Genomic DNA, 21,033 nt, shown 5'->3' with positions numbered 1-21,033 from the left:
AGGCATCTCGTACTTAGCCTACTTTTAATTCTAATCTATCTACTGTCAACGATCTTTAGAATAGATGTCGTAAGCAGTTAGGCGATAGGTAGCATCTCTCACTGTGCATCCCTAAAACACTTATGCCAATTGATGACGATTGGTCTAGGGGTGTCAAACCTTTCGAGTCAAAGAGTGAGCAGTCTAGTATAGTCTAATATAGTTGAAAAGTCTTCGGAATTATTCACTATACTCCTCCATCTTTCACACTACTTCAGACCTTCTAATCCTTCTCATTCTTCATTTGACAGAAAATAGATAAAAATCATTATATACATCGTTTCCTAAGTCTACACGAGCCTATACTCTTCGCAATTAATATCATCATTAGACGCATATATCCTATCCTTGAGTATCATATGATCCAAACGCCTTTAACCAACGATTTATCCAATTCTCTCCAATTTCCAAGATTTTCCAACCCAGAAAATTAGCCTATTGCATCACACCGATTCAGAGCCGCATTCCTTCGAAATTGCAACTTCTCGGGTCACTCGAGCTTCGTCAGGTACCCAGAGGACAAGACACGTAACGCGATTGCACGCTTACCGGAGCGCGATCGCATAATCGCGAGCTCCTTTGCCTGTTTGGTCAGGCCGGTTTGCAGGTTGATTACGCGTTCGCGCGCGCTCACCTGCGCAACCCTTGTCTCTCGCGCACGTGCGTGATCCGCGTGTTTGTGCTCGATTATATATTCGTCCGCGGCCGTGTGTGCGCCACGGTTACGCGTGCTAGTGTTTGCGAACATGCGTGTTTGTGGACGTACGCGTGTGATTACCCGATGTCGCGGATGTACGCCTGCGATCGAACGTTTCCGTGATTGTACCGATGTGTTACACGTGTGTTGGCGTGTATCGCTGGAACAGGGGTCGGTCCCGTGGTAGGTGTCCGATCTTTATGACATGTAATACACGAATTTGAAGTCAGTTTGATAGCACTGTTCGATGCAAATGTTACTCTGTAATATACAATAGGTGATCTCGTTGAGTTTATTTTCCTGAACACGAATTCGTAATTTAAATTGCCCCGTCACCATCAGTTTTCGAAAATATTTTTTAAAAACACAGGGTATTTGGTTGAAATATTATATAAAAATGTGAGAACTTTAGGGAGTTCGATCTTGTTTAGTTAGGTGAGACTATTTCAAGTTTATCAGGGTCCATAATTATAATTATTTGTGCTTCTCAACGACTATAATCGGTCATCGAAGTTTAAAAATCCTCCAAAAATACTTTCTACGCATAATATTGCATTTTTACGAAAAGTTCAGTATCTGATTCGAATTTCGGACACAGTATTCTATTATGCAGGCTTTTTTAAGGGGAAACCATCCAGAAACGATATTACCACTTGCGCTGACAAGAAATTTACAGCCAGGTTCAGTGTCTCTGTGACAATTGCCTGACAACGTGTATACCACGTGGTTGACGATTCTGCGACAAAAGCATTACGACGTGCGTGGCACGTTTTTCCACCGCAAGTGGTTAAATGATCTTCAATGTTGACAAGTCAGTAAAATATATTTTGGCAACACAAAAGCGACATTTTACCGCCATTGTTTGTATATTTAGCTTTGTGGAAAAATTAACATACTATAACACACAGTCAACGACAACACACAGACAATGTTTTAAGTCAATTACATATGAATTAATATAGAGGAATTATTAGATATGTTTTTCAAATTTATTATAATAGTTTTCCTTTTGATTTCAATTTTTTAAGAATGCTATTTTAGCATTTCTTCGTATATCTAGCTTTGTGGAAAAATTAACATACTACAACGCACAGACAATATCCTAAGTCAATTAGATATAAGTTAATATGGAGTAATTATTAGATATGTTTTTCGAATTTATTATAATAGTTTTCCTTTTGATTTCAGTTTCTTAAAAATGCTATTTTAGCATTTCTTCGTATATCTAGCTTTGTGGAAAAATTAACATACTACAACGCACAGGCAATATCCTAAGTCAATTAGTTAGTTTTCCTTTTGATTTCAGTTTCTTAAAAATGCTATTTTAGCATTTCTTCGTATATCTAGCTCTGTGGAAAAATTAACATACTACAACACACAGTCCACGTCAACAACACACAGACAATGTCCTAAGTCAATTACATATAAATTAATATGGAGGAATTATTAGATATGTTTTTCGAATTTATTATAATATTTTTCCTTTTCATTTCAATTTATTAAAAATACTATTTTAGCTTGAATCTTCGTCCCTGATGACGTATTGATATATATACATATCAGGGATCAAGACTCAAGCTAAAATAGCATTTTAATAAATTTAAATTACAAATGCTAATTTAGCTTGAATCTTGGTTCCTGATGATGTATTGATATTTATATATATACATATTTATAAATTTATTAAGAATCCTATTTTAGCTTGAATCTTGGTCCCTGATGACGTATTGATATATACATATTTAAAAATTTATTAAAAATGCTATTTTAGCTTGAATCTTGGTCCCTGATGACGTGTTGACATATACATATCAGGGACCAAGATTCAAGCTAAAATAGCATTTTTAATAAATAGAAATCAAAAGGAAAAATATATATATATACGGAATATAGGATTATGTGTGTGATCCTTAAATTAATCAGGAAAGAATTGAGAATCGTGTTTCTAAAATAGCAAAATAAAGAGAAATAGACAGTGCGAAATAAATGTACGTGTAACCTCAATGTTCCTTTTGTTCAGATAAGGTAAAGTTATAAAATACGCGATATTCGCTGCACACATTAATACGGTGAAGCAAAGTGGAAAAAACATGAATCGGTTTTCCGAAATACCGGGAAAAAATGATAAAAAGTTGGAAATAAATATGTATATATTCCTCTGGTTCGTTTTGTCTGAATAAATTTCGAAATTCGCAATGTTTCCTGGGGGAACTGATACACCGAATCGTGCAGGATATTTCGAAAGTTGTATCGTTATTTATCTTTAGACTTTAACTATCATAATTTCCAAATGTCATCACGGAATCATACTCCCGTATCAGCATTATATACGTTTATACCTGTTAATTTTATCTTCGTTCCCGAAGCTTTGTGATTTTTCGAAAGTTACATTTCCAAGCTGCGTTGTCACTCGAACTGCCTTTATCTTTGATATTTCATCATTTTCAATTACTCCTTTTCAACTCTGTTTCAACATCGCGGTATTGTCATTCTGTATTCATAACTTGTTGAAATACCATCGATGAGGTCACTGTGAAATATTCTGCCAAGTGACAAGTAGGCGGCGGATCTTAACCGCGTGTGGAAATAAATATGGCGCGAGTCCTTTGTTTCAATTAACCCATTTGCATCGTGGCTATACTTAAGGTGCCGTGTGTTCAGGCATCAGCAACGTTCAACTGACGAGTCCGTATCACCGCGCGCGTATCAGCACCTATTCATAATGGCAGTTAAAAGGATTTTCACGACAAAGGTAAAACTTGTTAAGAATATAATGAACCGATGTAGATGAGATGCTCAGCTCGCGGATTATTCCGCGCTCGGTGATAGACGACTGTCGTAGCTCGCGGATTATTCCGCACTCGGTGATAGACGACTGTCGTAGCTCGCGGATTATTCCGCGCTCGGTGATAAGCGACAGTCGTAGTTCGCGGAATATTCCGCGCTTCGATGCAAATAGGTTAATATATCCCCTCGGTGTGTAATGACAGGAATGGCAGCGATTTGTCACAGAACGTTGCATGCCGGCGACGTGTTTAAGAATACGTCTAATAACTTCGGGTCAAGGAAAACGCAGGGTACTAATTATCCATAAACGAGAAGTTCCATTTTCATTTTAACACGTTGAATACCATGGAGGTCACCGGTGACCGGCACTCAACTTGGCGATGGCGCCACGGGGATTGCACTTCTATCTTTGAACTTTGCAGTGTGTCGATTTCATATTCCATCGGGGTCCTCAGGACCGAAAGCACGGACTCCACTGACCAATCGATCGAGGATCAAAACCCGATAAATTCGAGGGTAGCTATTGGCTCAATTTTTCCACCCCAACGGAAACACATGACGATACTGTTATTAATCTTCGACTATTATTAAAATATAATTAACACGTTGAATGCCATGGGGGGCACCGGTGACCGGCACTCAACTTGGTGGTGGCGCCACTGGCGCGCCCAGATTGATAGAAATATATATAATTTAAACAAATGCGAATATTTAGAAATTTTTATTATTACCATCGTTAATTCAATGCTGATCCTCGTCGCAATTAACACGTGAAACGTGGTTATACATTGTAACTTATCTATTGCAGATAATATTTCAACGTTATATGTATCGCATAATAGAAAATTCATCGTGACGCCACGGGCAATCCCTGTAAAACTGGCGTGGCATTCAACGTGTTAAGAATCACGTTTTCCACGGTAGAGATGCAGCTGTAATAATACGTCGGTGCTAGCTGAATCCGATTACAAGCCCGTTTGCGGATTCCCGGCCTCTGATTTAACGCCGGGAACGTGTAAAAGCTTAAAAATTCCACCGAAAAGGAGGAAAGGGAAAAAAAGGAAAATATAAAAGTGAAATATTTGAATTGCCTCGTTCCCGCGAATATAACAATTCGCGATGTATACTAAGAGTACAAAAACTTAGCCATAAATCAAAAGTAAATTTACCTTCTCAGCCAGTCGGATTCGACCTCGTTCCAGTCGTGGAAAGTTTAATAATAAAGCTAACGTAGCGGCTAATGGTCATGTTACGCCGATGATACTTACTTTCGTCTCGTGTTAAACGAATTAAGACATCCGGGAACGGGGAAAAGGTATTGGAAAAGTCAACGACTCGGGAAATACGAATTCGTAGGTGAACCTGGTAATTTAGGTGTCTCGTGGATTATATTGTACATGACAATTTGAAAGTGTGGACAACGTGTGATTAAAGCGTGAATCGTATGTCATCGAATTATTTATAACTTTTATAGTAATATTAAGATAGATTGTTAGAAGCATGATATATAAATGTGAGAGAATTATTATTACTATAGTTAATTTTTATTTAAGTCTGTATTGCAACTTAATGTAAGTAAAGTTAAGATTAAAATTGCGAAAAGTTAGGTGCAATATAGTAATATTGAGATAGATTGTTACAAGCATAATATATAAATATGAGAGAATTATTATTGCTCTAGTTAATTTTTATTTAAGTCTATATTGCAACTTAATGTAAGTAAAGTTAAGATTAAAATTGCGAAAGGATAGGTGCGATATATCTCAATTATCTCAATTATGGAAAATAAATACAGTCATGTAAAAAGATATATTTTCGAATATTCGAAGGGTGTATATTAGAAATAACCCTTGTCAATAAATTGATAAAAATTAATTTTTCAAGGGACAATGAAAAGATTGTACTACTTTAAATTCGTTTCTGTATAATTGGTCAATTTTTCTTGTATTATAATTCGGGAAATGGATCTTTTTTCGTAATGTCTGTTTCCTCATATCACGAGTCTTAGTTTCGACTAGTAGAATACGCGATTATTGGCAATTTTAGCAATTTTGGCAATTTTTCACGAGTCGAAGAAAAGGACTGCAATACCTTAAATTTATTTCTGTATAATTGGTTAATTTTTCTTGTATTATAAGTCAGGAAATGGATCTTTTTTCGTAATGCTTGTTTCACTATATCACAAGTCTTAGTTTCAATTATTAGAATATAGGATTACTTGAAATTTTACGAGTTTTAGCAATTTTTCAAGGGGGCAAAGAAAGGACTCTTTTGCCTTAAATTTGTTTCCTTATAATCGGTCAATTCTCCTAGTATTACAATTTTTGAAGTAGCTCATTTTTCATAGTATTTGTTCTTCGATAACACGAATCTCCCCTAGAATACATTATTACTCGAAATTTTATGAATTTTTCAAGAGGCGAAGAAAGGAGGACTCTTCTGCCTTGAATTCTTTTCTATATAATCAATCAATTTTCCTCGTACTATAATTTTGGAAATATATCGTTTTTCATAATTTTTATTCCACTATAACACGAGTCTCCCCTAGAGTAAGTTATTACTTGAAATTTTATCAATTTTATTAATTTTGTCAATTTTTCAAAAAGCAAAGAAAGAGGACTTTTCTGCCTTGAATTCGTTTCTATATAATCGGCCAATTTTCTTCATATTATAATTTAGGAATTATATACTTTTTCATAATATTTATTCTACTATAACACGAATCTCCCCTAGAATACGTTATTACTTGAAATTTCATCAATTTTTCGAAGAAGCAAAGGAAGAACTCTTCTGGCTTAAATTCGGTCAATTTTCTTTGTATTATAATTTAAGAAGTAGTTCGTTTTTCGTAATATTTGTTCTTCGATAACACGAGTCCCCCCTAGAATACGTTATTCCTCGAAATTTTATCAATTTTTCGAAGGGTAAAGAAGGGATCCAACTACCTTAAATTCGTTTCTATATAATCGGCCAATTTTCTTCATATTATAATTTAGGAAGTATATAATTTTTCATAATATTTATTCTACTATAACACGAATCTCCCCTAGAATACGTTATTACTTGAAATTTCATCAATTTTATCAATTTTATCAATTTTTCGAAGAAGCAAAGGAAGAACTCTTCTGGCTTAAATTCGGTAAATTTTCTTTGTATTATAATTTAAAAAGTACTTCGTTTTTCGTAATATTTGTTCTTCGATAACACGAGTCTCCCCTAGAATACGTTATTACTCGAAATTTTATCAATTTTATCAATTTTTCGAAAAGTAAAGGTGGGATCCAACTACCTTAAATTCGTTTCCGTATAATCGGTTAATTTTCCTTGCATGATTATTCAAGAAACAAATTATTTTTCATAATATTTTTTCTAACCTAACACGAGTCTCTCTGTGGACTACCAGAATACGTTATTTCTCGAAAAAAACGAAGGGAGAAAAAAAAAATTGCCGCGGTTCGTTTTCGATACGAACCCCGGAATTTTCCTTCGGCACGAAGGGAAAGTTGGCCCGGTGTAAAATTTTCCCCGGGCGTATCCGGCGTATCCATCGAGATGGTAGCGAATATCGAGAGGTTCGGAATCGAGGGCTTGTAAATCGAGGTCCGTGCGGGATCTGCCGGAGTCGCGCGATCCGCGAAGTTGCAGCGGCCGAGAGAGAGACCCGTAGAATAGAATTCCTCGCAGGAATTCCATTTTACACGGCCATTGCCGCGAGCCAGACGATTCGATTCGGTTCCAGGCGATTCATTCTACCTTCAGCCCGAACAAATAATTTTCCACGCTCGCCGAAAACCTATCGCGAGATCAAATACCACATATTGTCTCTAACATATGTGACGTCGCAAAAACGCAATTTATCGTGGACCCGGTGAACGTGCGATTTTTTCTGCCCGAAATAATTTTCTTCTCCATTTGCTTTCGACGTATCACTGCGTCGGGTTTCGTCTGCTCCGGCTCTACCCTGTTTCGTTGCGTTTCGTTTGTACCGTTTCCGGACATCCGGTTAGGAAGGTGGACGTAATTAAAAGTTTCCGCTCGTGCAAGTATTTCCTGCAACGCTTGTTTTATTGCAGCCTTTGTAACTGTCCGAGGTACAAGTTTGTTCGTATTCGCAGTGGTCGGATTCGTTTAATTGTCATTGTGGTTCTTTCGCTTAATTTTTTCTAGCAGATTTGACATCTCGTTGGTATTCGGTATAGCTGATTTCGTCCCATACGAATCGATTGTGAGAAGTTTTACGTTGGACTTTCGATTGGTATTGAGTTATGAAAACGAGGTCAGGCAAATGTCGTAAGAAGCTTTCCTAGTTGGCAGAATGCTGTAACGATACTGGTTCAACGCACAATACCATTGTGCCATGGCAATTCCTGACCTCGAGTTGTATGATCCTCGAAAATTTCTATCCTGTACTGGATATTCGATATCTCGAATATTTACCCATGAATTGCTATGCCAAAAAGACAGTCTTGAAGTTTCTTGCGGAATATTAGGAGACAGAGAATGACACTGACAGAATTTTTAATTTTAGGTACATGCAAGCTTTCATTTAATGATGTGACTATGAAAAGTCCCGATTATGTAACCTAAAATTCAGCACATTCTCTGTACATCAAATCCCTGTCATATATATAGAATGTTAGTATAGATGGATCCAGCAAAGGGTATATTCGATTTTACATCCTGAATACTCAAATAAATACTGAAATACGATTAATCTCGTAATACCATTGTCGAAAATCGTTGATTTATCCTCAACAAATTTCCATCACACCTAAATTATCAGACTTATAAAGGATGACAGCTTGACATCATCTAGATCCAGCAAGGAGGTGTACAATTCTACACTGAATCCCAAATAAATTCACAAATTCGATAAAATTCGCAATACCATCAACCATGATCATTAATCCATCAGTGTAAAACATTTGAGTCAGGAAGAATGTTAGCATGACAGCATTTAGATCCAGCAAAGGGGGTACGATTCTACCCCCTGGAGTACCCAAATCCGCCCTGTCCCAAATACAATAAATTCACAAATTCGATAAAATTCGCAATACCACCATCCATAATCATTAATCCATCAGCATAAAATATTCGAATCACGAAGAATGTTAGCATGACAGCATTTAGATCCAGCAAAGTGATACGATTCAACCCCCCGGAGTACCCAAATTTTTCCTGTACTAAATAAATTCGCAGATTCAATGAAATTCGCAATACTACCAACCATAATCATTAATCCATCAGCATAAAATATTCGAATCACGAAGAATATTAGCATGACAGCATTTATATCCAGCAAAGGGGGTACGTTTCTACCCCCTGGAGTACCCAAATCCGCCCTGTCCCAAATACAATAAATTCACAAATTCGATAAAGTTCGCAATACCACCAACCATAATCACTAATCCATCAGCATAAAATATTCAAATCACGAGGAATATTAGCATGACAGCATTTAGATCCAGCAAAGTGGGTACGATTCAACCCCCCGGAGTACCCAAATTTTTCCTGTACTAAATAAATTCGCAGATTCAATGAAATTCGCAATACCACCAACCATAATCATTAATCCATCAGCATAAAATATTCGAATCACGAAGAATGTTAGCATGACAGCATTTAGATCCAGCAAAGGGGGTACGATTCTACCCCCCGGAGTACTCAAATCCTGCCTGTCCGAAATAAATTCGTAGATTCGATGAAATTCGCATCACCGCCAACCATAATCATTAATCCATCAGCGTGAAGCATTGGAATCACAAAGAATGGCAGGACACGAGCCGGATGCTAAAAATCAGACGCATGAAAGCCAGACGTGGCGCATAATTCGCTCGTTTCGAGTGCGTCCCCGTTACTGTCCTCCGCATCGTCCGAATAAATATCACGGCGCGGTCGCGTGCGCAAGCAAAAACAATTCTTTCGTTAATTTATTAGTCGTAGATCACTGTCACCGAACGGTGTTTCGGGCCTCTCCCTCCTGGCCGGGCTAGGACAATTTCGAGGATCAACGCGGTTTCTGGCCGTGACACCGGCGGGGAGCGGCACGCGACGTCCGCAGGAGATCGATCGTTAAGGGCAACGCGTTTCGGACGATTGACCGTGCAAACGAACCACTTCCTTTTCCGGATCGTGTCTACGACCTCTGGCACACGGAACGCTCAATGGCAGAACCGGAGGCTCCTCCAAGGCGTCGAAATCTATGGTCGAAGGGTCTGCAACTCGCGGTTTCCGTTCTTCTCAGCTGGGGGTGGCTTCTGAGATTATTTTCTTTCCAGGGTTTGTTCAAATCGAATTTTATCCGCTGCTTTATGGGAACAACGCGTTGGCAATGTACTTTATCTTTTTCCTGCTATCTGTTGGTACAATAATAATTTATTCAAACTTTTATCCGGTGTGCCAGCACCTTTTCTTTAAATTTAGACTAGTCTTCACTGTCGTGAAATGATCCTCCTGATATTTATTGGCGAAGATGGATTTTAATTCGAATTATTATCTTTACTCGCAATTTTATCTATCGTGCCAGCACCTTTCCTCTAGATTTAGACTTTTAAATTAGTTTTCACTTTAGCGAAATGATCCTCGAAGTAATTAGGTATTATCAGGATTTCATTACTTCGAAATAAGAATAACTATGACAATTTTAAAAAGATAATAAGGGTACTGACCTACCAATATCATAAAATAATTTAAAGAAAATAGCATTTGCTTCTTAATTATTAAACAGCCAATTAAATTTGCAGTAAACGCGGATAATGCGAATTATTTAGTGTCACCGATCCATGAAGAATAACGTCCTTATGTTTGATTCACGTATATACTTTTTTCTAGCAATTTTATTCTAAGTTTTGGTTCCAGGTTATGAGTAAATTTAATTCTTAATTTTGTGCGATTTAAATCATAATTTGGGATATAATTGTGGATCCAAAAATAAAAGGCAGGTATATTTTAGGAAGGTTCTGTCAATGACATAAACTGAAGTAGTTAGTATAATATTTTAAATACAGTGAATAGATTCGGGATTTTTGTATGGATAAAATTTATAATATATATAAATATATAAATTTTATATAATTAATTTTATTATTATTTCATTTTCCATGTAACATGGAAAAAGGAATTGTGAAAAGTAATGAACTACAGTGCAAGAAGAAATTCGTGTCTCAAATTCTTATTCTCACACTTAATTAATTAATTAATTTTATTTATGACATTAATAAATTTTATCGCAGAATGATGAGATAAATTTTTATCAACGCACGAATAGATTACATTTCGAATATTCTGATTTTAACATTTACGATATTATTCACAGATATAGACATTGATAATGCTACCTTTAAGGGTTCACGTTAATAATTCACAAACAGGTGGAAGCTATTCTTGGAATAATTAAAACATTTCAGAATACTGCTTTATACATGGACACTGCTCTATATTCGTGTGAAACGATATGCGACATGTATTTAAAAAATTCATTTCATGGAATATCTATTGCTAATAAAATTTCTGAACTTTTGTGTTAATTTCATCCTCCATTTTTCATTTCCCGAGAATCTAAAATCTAAATTGAGCATGACAGTCATTACAATTCACTGGAAAGATTTTGCCAGTGTCACACAGATGATCGTGTTGCATTTTCCTTCTTTTCCTCGTCATTTTCTTTCTTCTTTTTCTTCGTTGTATCATTACGAGGCGAATAATATTTATTTTACGATTACAATCGAAATAAAAATTTTACGAGCGGAATTATCGCGAGATCCATAGTCGGATAGAAGATTAAACCATCATCGGTGTAAAGTACTCGTGATACTAAAAACGAGATCGGGGTCATAAGTTAGAAAATAAGAAACTGAAGGATCGTGATAGAAAATATAGGTTCGTACAGAGGTATATTACACGTCGTATTTCATTCCTACGTCACATATATCGACATCCAATCTTGTTTGATAGCCAATGAAACTTTCGAGGAAGCTCTCCTAAGCGAACATTTCGAGCTTCTTATTTCGGTCTCGGTTTTATTGGGAAATTTCAAATTTGTTCATTTCGATGATACGAATTTTAAGGGTAATGGGGTACATTTTTATCTTGTATATTTTATTTTATATAGTCGTAATCTAGAATTAAGCAGCCACGATTATGTTGCTGAACCAAGACGAGTCTTTTTATATCGCGACCAAAGAAGACTGTTGCTTGAACGAGCAAGGATAATTTCAAAAAGCTCTCTCTTTGCTGAAACTTGCCCTTTCTAAACTCGCTAGACTATGTGCTTCTCGTCTTTAAGAAGTCTCATCGTCACCGACACACGCACACATAAGCGTTCGCAGACGGCACTTAGTCTCTTCAATGTACACCTAGACTTCTGAAATCTCTGCTATCAAACGTTACCTGCTACTCCCGAGAACTTTTCGCTACGTCTCTGTCATATTTAATTACCGGCATCCAATTAAAATTAATCACGAGTCACTCGGTTATCGAAGGATTCGTTTATATCACTTATAGCAGGAAATTTAAATCTTTTAGAGCCAATCGGGACATTTGATATTAAGCCAAAAATATGCGATGTGGTTCGAAAAAATTCGAGAAACTATTTTACCGAAATAAAACATCGAAATTCGCGAAATTTAAAAAAGGAACTTGTTATGGAATAAAAGAAAAAATTAATAAATCGATTGTCTATCGGAAAATATTTTGTATCCTAGTTCAAATACATAGTATTATACAATACGTATGAGTCACTCGTGTATCAAATCGATAAACTCCACGAGAGGCAGAACAGAAATTTATTTCGAAATAAAATAGATTTGTTATTTTAATATCAAAATTTAAAAAGATTTTTAGAATGGGTTTCATGGGGATCGAATTATTTTCCCTTGCACGATATTAAAATATGGTTTGAACAAATCTCACTCTCTATTATTTTATACAACCGAGCTGACATTTTTCTAAACCTCTTTGTATCCCTTCTCGATTCGATATTCTTCTACAAAGGCGAATCACACGTACATGCACCACCTCAACGAACGCGAACTCCACGTATCTGTATACCACCCCAGAAGCCGAAAACTGGGTCGCCAAAGTCTTCCATAGAACGCGTTAATAATCGTTAATAATTGTTAATAGTCGGGTCGAATTAACCGTGGAATCGAGGCACGAAGGTGCATCGCTCTCCTCGAAGACGCGACACCAGACTCGATTCTTCGGGCTTTTTTCAATTCCGTAGCTCCGTCTGTTGACCTTATTCCAACCGACACATTCGCGAAGGAGGAGGGTCTTTGGAAAAGCGAGTGGCGCGGCGTCCGTCTGCAAGGCGTCGCGATCCGCACAATGACACGAGTGCAGCCTCTTCTTCGCGCTCGCGAAACGTCGAGCATGCCCTCGTCGCGGCTCTTCACGTTGTGTAAGGTCGGCCGTGTGGAGCAGTCGACGGCTGCAAGAATGGCGCGTCGTGGAAAGTCGAGGAACGATGGAAAGACGATGGCTGGGCTGTGGGACGGGCGTCAAACGAACGAATGTAAGAACGCGAGGTGCAGCCGAGGAGACCTCTTCAGTCTCGACACCGAACGGCTCGTAATTATGGCGTCAGTCATCGAAACGGAATTTCCTGTTCCCTCGTCGCGAGCTCTGAATCTCCTGGACGATACTAGTATTTCAGTTTTTATTTTTCAATTGGTATGGGTGAAAAAGTGACACGAAGTTGAAAACTGAGAGCGTTGAATGACATTTGATCCATGACATGAGTCCATGTTGTGTCCATGACATGATTCTGACACCTAGTTCATGTTTATTGCGTTATTTGTCAACTCTGGAGTCTAAACTATTTTAATCATTTCACGAGTAAGCGTTTTGGGATGATTTGCCACTTAACTCACTAGCGCCACCACGGTCCACATCTCCGAGGAATATAATTTAAAGACGAACGGCTTGTAATTATGATGGGCATAATCGAAGTGGAATTTTTTCTTCCCTCATCGTGAGATCTGAATTTCTTGGACGATGCCATTATTTGATTTCTTTATTTTTCATTTATTATACGTGAAAACACTGCCACGAAGCGAAAGACTGTGAGTTAATAATTAGTTAAAGTAATTATATGTACAATAAGTGAGGTTTGTATAAGTGCAAGGACATCTAGCTGTAGTCCAAGTATCAACCCAAGATTCCAAACAGTTTTAATCCTTTCACTAGTTTTGAGACGATTCGCCACTTAACTCACTAGCGCCACCACGGTCCTCATCTCCGAGGAATATAATTTAAAGACGATCGGCTCGTAATTATGGTGGGCATATTCGAAGTGAAATTTTTCCTTTCCTAGATATGCGATCAGAATTTCCTGGACTATACCAGTATTTGATTTCTTTATTTTTCATTTAGTATGCGTGTTAACAGTGCCACGATGCGAAAGACTATGAGTTAATAATTAATTAAACTAATCATATGTACAATAAGTGAGGTTTGCATAAATGCACTGACATCTAGCTGTAGTCCAAGTATCGACCCAAGATTCCAAACAGCTTTAATCATTATACGAGTTCTGAGACGATTCGCCACTTAACTCACTAGCGCCACCACGGTCTATATCTCCGCGGAATGCAATATATTGCATATATCGTTGAATTTTCGTAGTTTTTGAATTTTCTTCTTTGTAACGTGTGATGTTTGCACAAATTTGTTGACCTTTTGTAAATCTTTTATAGGTCTAGTATGATTGCGTGACGATAAAATGACTAATTTCGTTTCTTTTTCTTTTACAGAGGGACGCGCTTAATCTGGAGCCGAGCAACGTGGCAAATTGTGTGTCCAAAGGGAAATCAGAGGTGAGTTACTTCTTTATTTCATTATCGCGTTTACTGGGTCGGCTCGCGCCGCTTTTTGGCGGAATTTTAATAACGGGCTAATCTAATTAAAGCGTCGCTCGAAGTAGAAACACGGAGGTGGTGTAATTACGGAAATGTAAAACGAAACGAGGCGAAGGTCAGAGGGAAAGGCCGAAAGGGAGGGTCGATGGATGGAATAAAATTTCAAACGAGACCAATTGCCATTTTCGACTCTTATTAAAAAGAAACGAATGAAAATTTTTGTCGAAAATTACACAGGGTATTATAGCTATTTAATATTATACCTATCACGATATATAGGACAATTTTTAACTTCAACTCTTAGAAAATTATTTCCTTCATCGCGGTGAATTTAGTGTTATTGTTTCCTGTTTTGAATTTCTTAATTTCTCTCTTTTTACATTGTACGTAGACTACAATCACTGTGATATGATTTCGGTAGAATCGACGATCTTTGTTGTAAATATGACAAATTTATATTTGCAAAGATATATTTCGGGGATTGTCCATAAACGATATAGAATCTTTTTATTTTCCAATTAAATTTTCTTAAAATAGTTTTAACGAAATTAACTGTTAACATTGCAAATTTCTTTGAGAGCACTAAGTTATCCAGAGATTCGATGAATATTTATCTTAATAATCAATGACCTAACCCTTTGCACTCGACGATTTTTCCACTACAAAAGAGTAGAAATCCAAAGATTTTCTGTCATAAAATCGAGGATATTTTTTTAAAAATTAAATGAAAAATGGTATAATAATTAAAAAGTAAAATCATTTAATTTCAATATCTCGTTCACCATTACCTTATCTTAAATCTAACATATTAGTTAATATCGATTTTCAAAATTTAATTTAATGATGACCGAAGGTGCCCCCTTCCTGAGTGCAAAGGGTTAGTGTGTATCGATGCCACATAATCCCCAATTCACGAGAAGCGAATCAAGCACAAATAATAAGAAAAATAATAGAAAATGGGGTAATCTCGTTGTTGCCCGTTTTACATGCGAAATAAATGGATCTTGACCAAGAGAGGAAGACAAAGAGCAGGTGGAATAGAGAAATCAGAGAAATGCCGTTTAATGGACCGCGTGGTCCAGTTCTATGGCCGCGGAATGCATCTAAACGAAATTTGGTATTGAACAGATTCGTTGAAACCTGTCAACGAGCGCGCAACTTTCACTGGAACGGAATAACGGAAACAACACGGGGCCAAAATGTTTCCCGTTCGAGGCATTCGTTTTATGGAGTATCGATCGGGTCGCGTTCGCGTTGCCTTAATTGAGAACGGATTCGTTCGTTTCCAATCGATGACGTTTCCAATTTGGCGGTGATAATGTTTCCATATAGCGATAATTTTCAGCGAGATGGAGCATCGCGACCTCACTCGCGCTAATTGCCGATTTTTCAACGGTATTTACGTTGGTTGCGCGAACATCGGTCCTATTTAGTTCGTTCAGTTGGATGGTCTATGGTGGGAACGGGCAACTAGTCAATCGCGAAGCGATTTTTGCTCCATCATGGCCGAAAGTAGACGATTTCAACGAACGATCGTGGATCCCTTAGTACTAGGTTCATTATGGCACCTGTCAATTTGACGGATGTGTTGCTTCAGTTATATAATATCAATAGATTTAATTAATTTATATAAAATCTCTTAATATTCTAATTGTTTTTAGATTAAATTAATCGTTCTTCTTTTTATTTAAGAAAATATATGGTCTCCTTTAGTCGTCAATTTCACAGGTGTCTGTAAAAATAGGTATGCAAGAAATGTTCGTAAATCTAGGGTTAGTATTATAGTCGACGTTGACAATTTGCTTGTTATGCTAGCTATCATGCTACATTTTTGAGAAAAATAGTCGATTATTTATATATAAGAAAATTGGAAATTAATATATAGGGTGTTTCATTTAAAGTTTCTCATTCAATTATTTCCTAAACTATAGTTATTTCCAAAATGTGTGTTAAACGAAACGCACCCTGTTTTAAGAAGGACATCTTATTACTGTCATATATTTTTATTAGGTACACATGCTTTCAAGGTTTCAAGATAATCTTCCTTTTCTTTTTTCTCCTTTTTTAATGGAACTGTGTTTTTAACTTCTTTTTGTGAATTCATTAACCTGTTTACCCTGAAATGCACAGTTCCATTACGGAAACCTTGGAGGTTACCTTGAAATTTCACATGTCCCCCTCGAAACAAAGCAAATTTCATATAAGAACGAAAAATTTTCTGAAACGAACTATAATTTAGGAAATAATATATTGCGAAATTTCCAATAGGACGCTCTGTATTTGGAGACTTTTTAGATACTTTTCCACGTCTCTTTCACTATTCTTCCTAATTAATTTCTAACGCGGGGGGTTAATGAATTACTCTAGACCAAAGATCATCGATCACTGTTTATATTCCCTCCAAACAAATCCTTCAAAATCAGCAAAGAAATCTCAAATTTGCGACAACTTTGTTTATTTATCGCTCGTGTGACCGCGATATATCAAGACAGTCGATTGGAAATAAAAATACGAGATATCCGATGTTTCCTTCCTCGGACCGCTTCATCTCGCGGATCCAACGGCGCCATTTTAAGGCGCGCAATTCGCCGCCGCTTATCGTGGCTTCATTCGGTATTCATCGCGGACGCATCGGCAAGGTGTAAGGTCCACGCAAATACTCTCTACGTGACGACAAAACCAATTTATTTTCTGCGCGCCAATTCGCAGCGAAATACGCGGGGCGACGTGATCGACCGCGACGTCGGCACCCGGAGAACCCTTTTGCCACCATCTCGTTCTATATAATTTTCCGAAAAATCCCTGTCCACGCATCGAACTATCGTCCCCCACCCTGGGCCACGTTTCTTCGCACGTATCCTGTCGGAAAATTCAATTTTCTTCCCCTTCTTTTGCAGCACTTCGACTGCCGGAATCACATAAGGGTGATCCAGCCAATGGGGGACGGCAATCGGCTCTACATGTGCGGCACGAACGCTCACTCGCCCAAGGATTGGGTGATTTATGTAAGTATCCACGTGTTTGTTCCTCATTTCCCCCGTTTGTTGCATTGTTCCCGTGTCGACAGATTTTTTCGTCCACCGAACACCTCGAATCTTTTACTAAAGGTGGCTACGAAGCTTATTTCTGAATTTTCGAAAATCATACTAATTTTCGAGATTCGTTGCAGTCTAAATTCAAGGTCCCAATCTTGATTTATCTACATCGGGAATAGCCCGATCTTCATCTTAACACGTCAAGCGCCATGTTAGTCATCAATGACTAACAGTATACTCTTCACGCAGTTAGCGTTCAAGTATATTCTGTTAATGAATTTTAAATAATTTCGAGATCACGTCACAAATACAGGCCCTGCCCCAAAAGAATATATATACACACTTTAATACCTATTCTTTCTAATTTATTTTTTCTTTTCTAGGTACAACCCATTCTAAATAATCACGCAAAGTGTGTATACATATTTTTGAGACACCCTGTATATCTTGGTAAAAATTTTTACCAAGAAAGTATCGGTAGTTGGCGATTAACGTATTAAATATTTTCAATTGCCAAAAAGTGTAATTATTCTTATTAATCTTGAAATTTCGGAAACTTTCTTGGATTTCGATGTGTCGAGCAAGCCCACCTCTAGTATACGAATAATTTTTGAACGAAGTATATCACATCTATTCATATTAAAATCGTGATTTTTGAAATAGCGGAATTAAATAGGTAGCCAAGTGTATACCATCTAAAACATGGTAAATATCGATCGTTGTTAGGGATTAAGATTGGACCGGGATAAATAGGGAGAATTTAGTCCCTGCAATCTCTACGCCGATGTTGCTGCTTCGTTACCGTGTAATGTAGGTATCAATTCCTCGCGTAGAATCTGTCACTAACACAGCGCCATCGGCGCTGCAGTTACGCAGCGAGGTAAATGAATCGAGCGTTCAAGTACCCGTGTAATGAAGTCAAAGAATATATTGGTCTCGCTTTGTCGAAGATTACGACTCCCGTGCGTGTAATAGAGTTTTGCACGGTAACGTGCAGCCTCTGCGTAGGTTCGGGTTACCCTAACCTCAAATTTCCCACCACTCGTCCACGCACTTTGCCTCGGATCTAATTTCTTTTTTCTCAATCGCGCGAATTTTTCGCGAATATTGCATCATTAATATCATACGTTTATTCAATCTTCGTGGTAAGTTTTGTTTCTGCGATGTTAATCCTTCGCGGCACACTAGCGCCACCGTGCCGATATCTAGATCCTCGGTTGCTTTCGAGAAAATTATCGTGTGAATCGAATTTGCATTTCCGATTTTAAATCTTTTGCAAAATACCACGAAAATTGAATGTCTCGTTTTACCATAGCAACCTTTATTTTTATAGAAATTCGAAATCAACGTTTATTATTTAATATCCAAGATACAATTAGAGTCAAAGTTAACCTTTTGCGGACGGAACTATTTTTCACAATGGATAGAATCTCTTACCTTCTTCATAAAAATTACGTTGTGAAATTAATTAGTTAAAAATAAAATTCTTTTTCGTTTCACCATAAGAAAATATATTTTTGAATATACATATATCGCACTCCGTCTACAAAATTTGAATTTCATTAAAATTTAAATTCAAGAATTAAGTTTCATTGAAAGTTTATCGATTGCGATTTGTTAATTACTAGGTAGTAGGCAGGAATTTTTCATGCCTGAGAAATGATAGCAGCTGATGTGATTCTCTGTTGCCAAGATTCTTGGAGTTACTATACTCGTCCGCAAAAGGTTAACGCGAAGTCCCTTCGCCGATTGCTACGGCCCTGCTTATACTTTAAATTCCATTCGACACGGGGACAAAAGTAACGGACCCTTACCGTTTACGTCTGTTTATCCAACCTGAATGTCTGCCGCAGAGCAATCTGACCCACTTGCCCCGGCACGAGTTCGTCCCCGGCGTGGGAATGGGCATAGCGAAGTGTCCTTACGATCCTGCGGACAATTCGACGGCGGTGTGGGTGGAAAAGGGCAATCCTGGGGACCTGCCAGCTCTTTATTCCGGAACCAACGCCGAATTCACGAAAGCCGATACCGTAATCTTCCGCACGGATCTGTACAATTTAACCACCGGTCGCAAGGCGTTCAGCTTCAAGAGGACGCTGAAGTACGACTCGAAATGGCTGGACAGTAAGTGCCCTTCTGCACGGCAATTTCTTCTTCTTCTTAGCCTGAACGAGGCAATATCCGCGAAATTAGTGCTCCGCCTACCGGAACTTTTATACCAACGGCGCAGCCTAACGAGGTGAAATCGGCGTAATAACAATTTAAATTCGAAACCGTGTTATCCGACAGTGATTTAGGGGGTATCGGTTCCTCAATATGTTTAGTTGTCTCGATTACTTTTATTAATCAGAATTATCTTACGTGCTCGCTAGATTAACCCTCTGCACTGCAATGGCGAGACTATTTTAAGCTAACCTCGTCGTGCGACTGCAATTATTACAAAGTTCTAAGAATTTTTAAAATTTTTGTCCAATTTTATCGCAATTTAATTAAGTGCACTTCGTTGTAGAATTTTTGGGAACTAAATTATAGTGCAAAGAATATTAAATAGTGAATGCAAGGTTAAGAATTCCATTTTTATGCTCTATCGGGGTCCTCATAACTAAAAGCACGGATCAGGAATCGATACTAGTTCGGCTGCCATCTAGCGGCGACTTTAGGCACTAGAGCCCGGTAAATTCAAAGATAGATCAATTTTTTAATTTCCAATATTAAATCATTATGATTTTTTAACAAATTTTTGCTGTTATGAGACTCTATAAAATATCCCATCTATTTTGTAATTAATTCAAGGTTAAGAATTCCATTTTTATGCTCTATCGGGGTCCTCATAACTAAAAGCACGGATCAGGAATCGATACTAGTTCGGCTGCCATCTAGCGGCGACTTTAGGCACTAGAGCCCGGTAAATTCAAAGATAGATCAATTTTTTAATTTCCAATATTAAATCATTATAATTTTTTGACAAATTTTTGCTGTTATGAGACTCTATGAAAAATCCCATCTATTTTGTAATTAATATTCTTCACAAATTATAATAAAAATCGAATTGAAATTATAATCCCTGAAAAAGAATCGAAGTTATTGTAATTGTTCTCAGTTTGTGATTCCACTTAGAAATTTTATCACACAAAATTAGCATAATTTTTTAATTAGCAAGAAGGTTATTTGATCGATTAGGTCAGATTCGATTACAATTCGTTCTTTAATTTATTTTATATATAATTATGATAATAATTCATTCGAGATGTTATTCTTTCGCGTATTTTCGTCTCGTTTCTAGCCTGATCGATAAAGCTGAAAAATTCGATTCGTTCTCTTGCATTATGCAATATCGAGCACGAATACAGAGCCGAAGCTCTGCCAGCTCTGAAGCTTAACTTGTTCCAATCGATCCTTGGTTAATCGTTGACTGACAGTTAATTATTCCGTGGATAAACACCAAGTCACTCGTATTATTAATGCTCGAAATTTTAAGTAAGTCATAAATTCCATAATTTTCATTCCGTATTTAGCTCGATCCTTCTATTCCTATCTCTAATTACCTTCATCCATTATACACCGATTTAAACCAATTTATATCCTATTTTAAAATTCGAACTTTACTTCTCGGTAT

General features: G+C 37.3%; 1 protein-coding gene across 1 annotated transcript in view; it reads left to right on the top strand.

Annotated features, from left to right (window-relative positions):
- Sema2a (Semaphorin 2a) overlaps nt 1–21,033 on the top strand; it is a 486,762-nt gene that overhangs the window by 440,590 nt on the left and 25,139 nt on the right. The window contains exons 4-6 of the mRNA XM_017900416.1: nt 14,278–14,340; nt 17,280–17,387; nt 19,271–19,541. Coding sequence (XP_017755905.1) covers nt 14,278–14,340; nt 17,280–17,387; nt 19,271–19,541 — 442 coding nt within the window. The remainder of the gene's footprint in view (nt 1–14,277; nt 14,341–17,279; nt 17,388–19,270; nt 19,542–21,033) is intronic.

This window comes from Eufriesea mexicana, unplaced genomic scaffold (genome assembly GCF_001483705.2).
Source record: "Eufriesea mexicana isolate 0111107269 unplaced genomic scaffold, ASM148370v2 scaffold1192, whole genome shotgun sequence".
Classification (NCBI taxonomy): Eukaryota; Metazoa; Arthropoda; class Insecta; order Hymenoptera; family Apidae; genus Eufriesea; species Eufriesea mexicana.
Note: the sequence above shows the minus strand (reverse complement) of the source record. Positions and strands in the feature narration are given on the sequence as shown.